Below are 11,037 nucleotides of genomic sequence, written 5' to 3' on the forward strand. Positions count from 1 at the left end.
AGCCTCACTTTTTTTTCCAGGAAATCAAAAGCAGTGCTTCATGCTCATGAACAGACAGTGAATCCTTGGTGATGCATTGGCCAAATACTTGAAGTAAAAGAAAACCTCTAAAGTTAAAAGTCCTCTTGGTGCACTTAAGAGACCATTTAAGATGGTCAGCATAAGACGGCAATAAGCTCTCATGTTTTTCATGATTGCCAAAAATACACAAAGCAAGATCCTAAAGGTTTTTTACTGAAAGAACTACTGTGATACCCACTATCTAAGGTGATTAAACTGCACTTACTTCTCTGCCAGTTTAAACACAAAGGTATGCAGTATCAAGAATGACTCAAAGATTAAAACTGACATGTTAAAAGCAAAAAATAAATACTACACCTGAGGAAATAAGGCCTAGCCAGCTGGCAACTTTTCACCACAAAAATATCCTAATTAACCAGGGCCAATAATAAGGCTGTATAAGAAGCAGAAGGAAACTTCAGCTGTGCTTCTTTCCTATGCACATGTAGGAATCAGCCACCAAAAAAAAAGGGAAAAAGAAAAAAGGAAGAGGAATAAATACACAACAAGTTTCCCAACCTTTTCATCTCATAAAGTCTCCCTGCACTAAAAAAAAATTAATACCCAGTTTTCCATAAACTACAAATTTTACATTAAGAGTGTTTAAGACACATCTGTAATATTTATACTGCATTAACGTCTGATTTACACGAGTTCAAAAGAAAACCAAGTGTGAAAACTCAGAAGAAAAACAAACAACCCTCCCGAATCCCTCACGGACCTGCTCTCGGTTTCCAAGGACGGGAAACAGCCCCACAGCCGATACCCGCTCCCCGGGAACGGCCCCAGCCCCGCAGTCGGCCGCTCGTACCGAACGCGTGTTTCAAGCGGGGCTCCATCGTCCCGCGGGGCCGCCGGTGCTCGCCCACCATCAACTCCCAGGAGAACCCCTTGGTGTCCCACCGCTTCCACGACGAGCCCGCGGGGGCCCGCCCCGCGCCGTGCCATAGTTACGTTAAATTAAAACCACCACGGGCGGAGGCGATGCCAGCAGCGAAGGTAATGCCCCCCACACGTACCCCCGGTTCCAAACTCCGTGTGACAAGCCACCGCCCCGCCCGGGGCCACCGCTCGCCCGCCCGCCGCGGAGCCTGCTCTCTCCCAGGAGCCGAGCCCAGCCCCGCCAGGCCCGCGCCTGCCCCGTGACCGGCCGAGCCGCCCTGCGGCACCCCACCACCGGGGCCGCAGCCCCGGGACGTCCGGGCAGCTCCCCGTCCCCGCCCGCAGTGAACGCACACCCGCTTCTTCTCCCTCCCTCACCCACTGGTGTCGCAACATCCACCGGCGGGAAGGGGCAGCCGGCACGGCCCCGCGTCCCCCGCTCCGGCGGCTCACGCCGCTCCCCGGCTGGGGGCAGGTAGGACGGCGCAGAGGACGGCAGCGGCCACCCGACCGGTCCAGTCCTATCCCTCGCGTACCTGTTCGCGCCCTGCGCCGCCTCGCTGGGTGGGCTCCTGGTGAAGAAGCGGGAGAAGGTGCTGTGCCAGGAGGGGCCAGCCCGCCGCCGGCTACCGCCGCCGGACATCGTTGCCGGGACGGGACGCAGACGGAACACAAGGCACCGCCAGCAGCCACCCAGCACCGAGTCCCCGCGGCGGCGGGAGGCAGCAGCGGCAAACCTCTCCCTCCTCCCCCGCCAGGGGCGGACTCGCCGCTCCGCCCGCCCCTTCTCGTCGGCGGGGCGGCTGGGGCTGGCGGAGGGCGGGAAGAGCGAGAGTTGCGCCCGGAGAGGCGGGAGGCCGGGCTTTGCATCGTGCGTCTGGGGCAGGAGAAGGTGTTTCCCCGCTGCCGGCGCTCCGGCGGCCGCAGACGCGCAGGGAGGCAGCTCCTGCCCGGCCGAGAGCACGGCGGAGCGGAGGGGGAAGTAGCACAGCACGCAGCCTGCCGCCGCCAACCGAGGAGCGGGGGGCGGCTGTTTTCCTAAGTTAATGTGGTGTAACTAGCATGAACAAAGAGAAGAGATCTGAAGGGAAAATTAACTCTGTAATAAAAACAGACAGCGTTGAGAAGTCATACTCCCGCCCGGCTGCACACACCAACGCTAGCCTGTGACAACTTTGAGATAGCACACCTTTGTCACTGCGAAATCAGGAATTGGCTTCACACTGTCCTGGGCCGGGCAGCACCTGGCTGCTGCACACCACATACATATGGACGGTGTAACAGTTCAATCAAGTAAAAGAACACAGTTTCACCACTCGCCTCTCTCGGTCACTTTTGCAGTAGTTCAGGCCATTCTTGCCGATGAACACCAGTGACTTGGAGGAAGGGGTTCTCCTGTCTTTTGAAGATCTCTTCCTAGAAAGGAGTTTTGTTGTTTTGTTTTCTAATACTGAAACCTTAATTTTTCTCCCTCTGAGGACTGTGGCCTCCCTAGAGTTAACATCCCTAAGGACAGACATGACCTTGCCACTTCAACAACCTGGTGACAAATATTATCCTCATTTTATAGACAGAGGTGATGCACAAAACCCTAATGATTCACTGAGTGTGAATTACCAGTAAAATAAACAAGCCTTGATGTTAGGATTTTCAATTCAGAACCATACTTTCCTTTCTCACCTTGATGAGCACCTCCACTGTTCTCTGTGATTTCTAAACCTCACCTTTTTATCAGTTCCTTTTTGCATCCCATTTTTGCATTGAGAGGTCACCTGGTGCAAGCCCCACCTCTGTACCCAAGGCCTCTTTGCCTGTATTCTTTACCACTGTGCCATAGTATCAACCTGCCGTGCCTGCAGCTTGGGGTGGATATGAAGCTCTACTCCAGGCCCATCTGCAGAACAGCAGCAATAAACCAGTCTGGAAATAAACTGACTACTTTTCTGTCTATTTTCCACTGCCTCAGCTATAAGCAAAATCTTAAAAGAAATGCACGGATAGCTCCCTTCATGTTGTCCAGGTCTCATACAGCTTTGATGTGGATTTTAAAAACACAGACACGGGTGGATATTGAACAGGTACTTACATCTTTACCACTGAGTTAGGACTAGCTGGTTGTTTAACAGGTTACAAAAAGGACCTTTCTCGTAGTGTAATTGTCAGTCACAAACCTTATTCAGGGGAACAACATTTACTACACAACAAGGTCATGCCTAGTTTTCAGTGTACAAATAAACAGACAATTCTCCAAGTCATACAGATGTCCCTAAACTAGCACAAAAATATGAAGTGTTTCATTCCAGAACAGCATAGAGAAAAAATAAACCACATTTTGAGAGTGCCTGTACATAGTTGCCCACTCTCAGGGAAACAGCAGTCAGGGTTAATACTACAAACATAACAGCAGCCCCTATGGAACATTATAGAGGAGACACTCCCTCTGACACTGAAAATAAAAGTAATTAAGGCTCCAAAACCAAATTAGAAGAGTGGCAATTTATTGGGGACTGCACCAAACAAGCTGCAGGGAGGCTTAGGCTCTCCATGACTGTTTATTACTTTTAATTCTTCTTTGCTGTCTACATCTTACAGCTTCTCTACCTATTGCTTAAGTAGGGTCTAATCCCTAAACTGTAGCAAACCTGAATATAATAATTAGCATTTATAAAGCATCTGGTATCTTCAAAGGATTTAAGCATTAATTAATCCTCATAACCACCTCAGGATGTAGTTAAGTATATTATGGTGAGTGGTTTGCACACAGAGGCAGTCAAAACACCTAGCTGCATCCAAAATCTGTCTGCACTCTACTAGCAAGGCGCCTGGAGGGGCACCACAGTGCAGCACGAAGCATTACCAGGGCTGCGCTTCTCCAAGAACAAAGAGCCAACCTAATCAGAAATGCTAATCCCAAACAGTAACATTTTGTGCTCAAATCTGTTTCTCCTTTCTTCACTGCATCTAAAGTTAGAAAAAACATAAATGTACTAAATGACAGTTCTACCAGAGGCACATAAGTAAATTCTAATAAAAGTAATAAAACTATATCAATATAAAAGATGAACGTGACCTAGGTTAGATAATCCTTTATTTTTCCGTACCCTGGAGTAATTAAGTACCACATGACTTATGAGCAAATAATTTTGACACATTTAAAATAATAAAATGGGAACCACCAGCAGAGTTGCCAACAGAAACCCAGTTTTAGCCACCTACACCTTCCATGAAGGGAGATAAGTTAGGCTTTTACCCAGAGATGCAGTATCTACCATGTGGCAGGTGGCCTCGCATATTAACACAGCTGTCAGCATTAACAGCAGCACCAACACATGCAAGCCAAAACAGATGGGGGAAAAAGGTTCCTTTCTGCCTCAGATTAAGAGTACTCACATGTGGCCCATGCGAGGTAATGTGGCATTGCCAAAGGCAGTGAGAAACCATTAAAACACAGTTGCATTGAGATACAATGATACAGAAGAGGAAAATGTCAAGCCAAGGCTCTCACTATATTTTTGTCCCTGTAGTTCATCTTGCCCAGAGTTTCACTTGAATCAGTATCTCAAATAGGAGAGGGGAAGGTGCTATGCCTATTCCATATCCACTGATTTTCTACTGCAATTGAGATTATAATGGTTGTGCACAAGGGAAACCTCCCCCTTCTCCTTGCTGCTTTAGAGTGAGCAGATGGTGAAATTTTAATTGTGCTTTATGAATTTCCTCCTTTTTATGGGTCTTTAAAGTCTTGAGTCAAATCTTTTGTTTTGTTTGGATACCAAAAAGGAAAGCAAGTTTCCATTGTACTGGCTTATGAAGAGCCCTCCTCTCACATCCAATTTTAGAACTTTTCTGATACATCAAAGTCATAACTAGGGGAGAAATGTAGTCTTTAAAACCACCAAACTGAACATTTTCCCCACAAGCACATTTTAGCACAGCTATTAAATGAAAAAACATTCTCAAGCTTTTTGCACTGTTGAATCGCTACAACAAGAAATGGTCTTACGTTCTGAGGCACAACCCTGCCAAACAAAAGCATAGTTCAGTTTTCTGTTTCATACTTGCCTAATGCATTAATCTATAAAATTATTTTGTATGTCTTGGCTACTTTCTCTTGTTAGTAGCCAATCCCATTCTCCAGGCTCTTACACAACATGTCTACAAGTTGATGTGGCACAAATAGTATTTTAATAACAGGTGGTCCCTTATCTATCCTTTTCCTTTCCAGTATGTAAAATATCATGGCAAAGTTTCTAATAGGTGGCACAAGACCATGAGTTAATAAATGCACATAATGGAGTCATCACATGTAGTATTTTCTAGCCATTTTTCACAATGTTAGTTGTCCAGATGTTGAAACAAATACCGATGACTTTAAAATCTCTAATCTATGCTTATTCTAAAATGAAGGCAAACAACAGATTTGGGTCTTGGATATGTTATTACACAGATGAAGCATGTTAGCAAGGATTTCTAGGATATATTTTCTATCTAGCCATGACCTTCTGCTATAAAGCATGCACTGTGCAGCTTCCAGCAACCCTCATCCTTTAACTGTGAACACACAGTTCCTCCATTTGATTTATTGAAAATGGTTCAAAAAAAAAGAGAGAGCCACAGGGTCAGCTGCTATTGTTCAGATGCCTTCGTGTCTGGAGAAGACAGCTGGAAATGACTCATGGTGTTAACCACAGTTATTGAGAGCTGTAACTGTTTTCTTTAGAATTTGGGGTAAGATGTATACACTGTGTCACCTATGGCCAAAGTTCAAGGTAGTAATTACAAAAAAACCCCAAAATGAGAGAAAAAAAAACCAACCTTTAAATCAACTTTTTGGAAGGCCTCTTCAGTTTGTTTTCCACATTGTAATTTGTGACATTTACATTTATCTAGTAGCAGAAGTGCTATGGAAAGCTAACTGTACAGTACAAAATAAAAGATGACCAATGTACCTACAGCTTCTTAAAACAGACTTTCACTGCACCTGGGCCTGGAACAAAAAGCATTCAGAAGCCTCATAATACGGTGGTATGTATGCACCTAACCACTCTTGATGAAGACCAAAGTCCTTTCTCTGTTAATTCCAATAGAATTGATAACTTTCAGCTGATTAGCACAGCTTGTCTGGAAGGCTTCCAAAAAATTTCTGATAGCACCTCATATCAATTACACTCGTGTGAATATAAAGATGAAACTCACTTGTGCTCTTACCAATGCTAATCCTTGCAAAACACCCTACTCTAACTGGAGCTCAAGAAAATCTGCATTTCACATAACGAGGTCTCTCTAAAATCATCCTATACTGGGTTGTGCTTCCTCACTAAGCCAATCTCTCTATTCACCACCATCCTTACTAGCAAAATTATGGTCAAAGTGCTTCAGTAAGCTAATTTTATCCAACTTCTAACATATATTGTACGTACAGTAAAAAGCAGCACAAATAATTTAGTGTCCAGAAGAATGCAAGAGCTTTTGAAAAGAGGTGTGTGACATGCAAATAAAGGAAATCCATTAAAGATATAACCAGCAACTTGTACATTGTAGTTCATTTAACACTTTTCCATCTAGAAAGTTTTTTGAATATCAGATTTGTAGTTAAAAATGAATATACATGTTTCTGTACAACTCTACACTTTCAAGTATCAAATCAAATCACTAATTTTCTAAAGGCTTACCCTATTTCCATGCAGCTACGTAAAAGTACATTTTTCAGTTTGCAGATTACTAAGCAGTTTTGGATTATGGTACAAGCCTATGTACAGTAACTTAAGCCTATGGACAGCAGACTTGCCTTTTTTCATTACCTTTCAAAAATGTCTTAAGACTAGTCCCTGGACCCCAAGGCTTCCTAGAACCACTGGCTGCAAATCACTGTTAGAGATGCACCAATTCCACCCCTTTGTCTGTCCTGCTGGATTTCACAACTCAGAATACTTTTTAACCCAATGATTCAAGCCCTTTATTCACAATTAGAAAATCTATATACATATATATATATTAAAAAATCAACCAGGAAACCCTACCACATTCATAGCAAGCACATGTTAGTATATACCAAAAGGAAGAATCATCTTTAGTATCCACTGCAAGCTATTCTGTATGTAGAAATGACGAAGTACACCAGTCTCTAACAAGCAGAATTCTTACGGGTTTGAGCCAAACGGGATCATAAAAGCTTTTGGCTGCAAATGTTGCAGAATCCCATCTGGTTTCATGGAACAACTTATTTTCTTATCCACTTCATTTAAGCTTCCAGAAAGAAATTTAAAAAAATAAAAGAAGAAAAAAGAAAACAAAGAAAAGACCTTTTCTTATGTATACAAATTATATCCATAAGTTATTCCAACCAGGCAGAAAATAGTTCAATCTTATTACAGTACAAACAGAAAAACAGAGTCTAATTCTTGGCATGCTGTTTACTGTTATGTGAAACTTGTGTGTTTCATACAGAAAAAGGGTAAGAAAGAACAATTAAAGCCCAAGTTTTTAAGAATGCAAGTGACTGTTAATCAGACTAGGTAGCTGGATAAGTAACAGCATGGATAAGTAACACTCCTTCCCCCTCCCTATTTTTTTAAGCCCAACACACAGAACCTTCAGTAGGGGAAAGATTTCTCTTAATAGCCAAGAACAACAGTTCTGAATAATCCATGTTTCCTCACTCAAGCATTCATTGTTATTGAAGTCAGAGAATAAAAGCTTTTTCAGCAAAGTAAACACCATGTGTGGCTAACAGGGATATAAGCTTGAAACTTAGTCTTTTTATCTGATGTTGTTCTTTAGAAGTATTTAGCTTTAGTTGAATAAAATATATGTAATAAGACTAAAGTGGTTTCCTTGCAATGGAAGATAGCATTGTGTAGGATGCACTTACTGTAGCTCGTAAATATTAGATGTACAGCAGCTTTTCTGTATTTCGTTCAGGGTGTGCTGAACTGCTGCTGAAAAGAAAGGTTCACATTATCTCTTCATTAAATCAATTCCCTGAATAAAGCTGTACAATTTTCTTTATATTAAGAACTGATTGAAGTGCTCCTATTATGATGCCAACATCAGATCAACTGTCATTCACTTAACTTAGGCATTGCTACAGCCTTGAAGAAAGCACGTAGATACTTTGTATGCTGCATTAATCAAGAACTTATTTATTAAAATGCATTACCTGACATGATGACAGAACACACACCTGAAGGAAAGCATGACACTTACTATCCACAAAAGGAGGTTTTTTTAATCCTTTTTTGAGCCATTGCATGACATATCGGAGTAGACAGAGAACTGAGTAGTACTTTAACAGTTATGAAATGGGTGAAAAGGAAATTCGATACTAAAAAAATTACTCCTACCTCCTAAACTAGTTGAGTTTGGATATGCGTTTTTTTTTTTCCAGAAACTGTAATGCTACAACACAAAAGGTCTGTACATATGCAAATACTCAGAAGTCAGCAGTGAAGTGGCTATTCTGCAACTGTTTTCCAAGATAAATTTTATTATTCTTATTTTATAATGGTAACAATTAAAGAAATACTAAGGGTCAAACCTTAATTGCAATATGCAGCAATACTTGCTAACCACTAGATTGGATTAGTTTATAAGTCGATTCAGCCTGCTTTGAAACTGGTGCCAAAAATTTTTTAGAGTGTTAACTTGCACTTAACTTAAGCCTCAGCAGAGGACTGACTTACAAAACAGACAATTATCCATGGGTTCCGGGCACCAGAGTAACCCTTTCCCTTTCAGAGTAACTCTTTCCCTTTCAGAATAACACTTTCCCTTTGAAAACCTAACAAAACAAACCAAAACAAATCTAAAAAAGGAGGAGGCGGGGAGAGAGGGAAGAAGAATTATTGCAAGAGAAAAGCATCACCTTTCCCAACTGAAAGATTCTACCCTTGAGAAGGAACCCTTTGTCTATCCTTACTCCTCTAAGGAAAGAATGCAACTACTGGCCAACGAAATCACGTCACAGATGAAGATGTTAAATTGGACCAAGTTGCTTCCATGTAATCCATTGCTATTGTAATAAATGATGAAACTTTTCTTGGACTGTTGTTATAATTGAAACAATGTAGACTTTATGGTTCATTTAAACCATTTGGTACATGTTACACCAATTTTTGGACACTTTTTTCCTGTTCAGCTTATGCTAATAAATGTTGGTGGATAAGATTAAAACATACAGATTTACTTGCAGAATGAAATTTTAAGTACATACATATAAATGTATAAATAAAAAGCATTGCTTTCCCTAATAACAACTTTAAACCTGTGTGATCATAAATACAGACGATGCTAGAAACAGCAATGATGCCTGACAGCTGATAACTCCTCTTTTTACTCACGGCTGCCTATTTTTCACAACTCACATTACACCATTTCCTCTAAATTGGAAGTGTTACCACTTAATCCCTGTCAAATGGTTATATCCTTTATTAATGGAATAAACTTCCCCAGTTCTGACTGGACCGTACTACAAACTTGTATTTTTACTAGATATTTCACTGGAATTGAGACCTCTTGCCAAGTTCTGCTATTCTTTTACATGGTTTCAACTCTGGTTTTAAAACTTCGGGATTGTTTCCCTCTTAAGTTTGTACAGGCATGCCTACACTAGTATGCTAGCTCAGGTCACAAGGGTACTTTAAAGATCATCCTCACTAACAGTGCTTTTGTTTACATCTCAAAGTAGGCTGGGAGTACAGAAACTGAATTCTTTCTGGATGAAAATACACTGGAAAGCTCAGAGTGCACCCAACCTGCTCCAGCAAGTAAGAGGCACTGTCTGAAAGGCCAGAAAGGAGCCATGCTTAAAGGAAACTCAAAGCCTCACAGACTGGGGACATCAGGTCCTCAGCACCAACTATCTTGCTCTACAAAAGCAGTTTGAGGGGCTGCTCTGTATTGTCAAGCATCAACAGTATCAAAGAGGCAAGGCTAGAAAGAATTAGGATTCACATGTTTACCTGATAGCCCCCACTTAGTAAAGAAGAGAAGGCAACACTTTGTATGTGAGAATGACTGCTTCATGTTTCAGTTGAAAATTCTATAGTCTTAAGCATTACCAGGCATGTTTTAAGGAAATTCATAAATACACAGAAGGGCAGTGAGTTTAGGGCACAGAAGCAACAGCATATAATGTGTGGGGTACGAAGACCAGACTCTCTCATAATCTCATTCAGTCACTTTATTGCCTTTCAAGTTCCTACTTTATGAATACGCTTATAGTAACATGAAGAAAAAAGGAATATTCTGCAAGTCTCACTTAAACCTCCAAAGGCACTTGTCTGCTTTGTTCTTAAGGTGCAATGAACTCATACATGTAAACTGTCTTAGAGCATCCACATAAACACATCATTTTATCATCCTAAACGTAATGGGAGAACAGCATTGAAGAGTGACAGCCACTCGGCCCTCAGAAAACAGCTCCAAAGAAGCCTTTTTGCAAAGATGCATGCGGGTTTTGTGCAATATGTGACCCTTGTACCAAATTCAATGATATTAGAGCAACTCAAGGCTGTACCAACTGTGTATGTTAGGGACCTATGCCTGTACACCATGCTGGGGAAGAGGTGAACATGCAGGTGAACATGGTGGATGTATTTTCACAGAAAGGTAACAAATGTGGAAGTGAGAGCAAACATAGTACTTCGTGTAGTCCAACATAAACAAAAATAGTCAGAAAGCCAGCAAGGTCCAGTTTATTCAAGAAGGTCAGTCCTTTCATATAAGGACTTACATTTTCTTTGGTAGGAAAAAAAAAATGATGCCAACTTAAAATTAAACATTTTATTTAAATAAGCCATATAAGTGAACCAAAATAATTACAAAATACTTACACAGCAAAAGGTTTTCAACAAGTATTATTTTGTTACTGTATTAACCAATGCAAAGTAAACCAGAAAATTATCTGCCCCACAATTCAGTTAGAAAAAGTCTCAGAATTCTGATTTTTTCCTCCTTTGTATTTGACTTTGTATAGATACTTAGTTTCAGAGCTGACAGAAGGTGTCACAAAGGTGTCACAAACACTGAACTGTCTGAATTATAGAATCCTGTAAGAAAGGTTTTTTACAGCAATACTTAGTTCCCTATAGCAAA

The 11,037-nt window shown here is 41.6% G+C and overlaps 1 protein-coding gene across 1 annotated transcript in view; it reads right to left on the reverse strand.

The window, feature by feature from the left end:
* Window positions 1–1,658, reverse strand: part of CRYBG3 (crystallin beta-gamma domain containing 3) — a 95,874-nt gene extending 94,216 nt beyond the window's left edge. Inside the window, exon 1 of the mRNA XM_030472038.1 lies at window positions 1,479–1,658. Coding sequence (XP_030327898.1) covers window positions 1,479–1,585 — 107 coding nt within the window. The 5' untranslated portion in view covers window positions 1,586–1,658. The remainder of the gene's footprint in view (window positions 1–1,478) is intronic.
* Between the last annotated feature and the right edge of the window lie 9,379 nt (window positions 1,659–11,037).

The sequence above is a fragment of the Strigops habroptila genome, chromosome 2 (assembly GCF_004027225.2).
Source record: "Strigops habroptila isolate Jane chromosome 2, bStrHab1.2.pri, whole genome shotgun sequence".
Lineage (NCBI taxonomy): Eukaryota > Metazoa > Chordata > Aves > Psittaciformes > Psittacidae > Strigops > Strigops habroptila.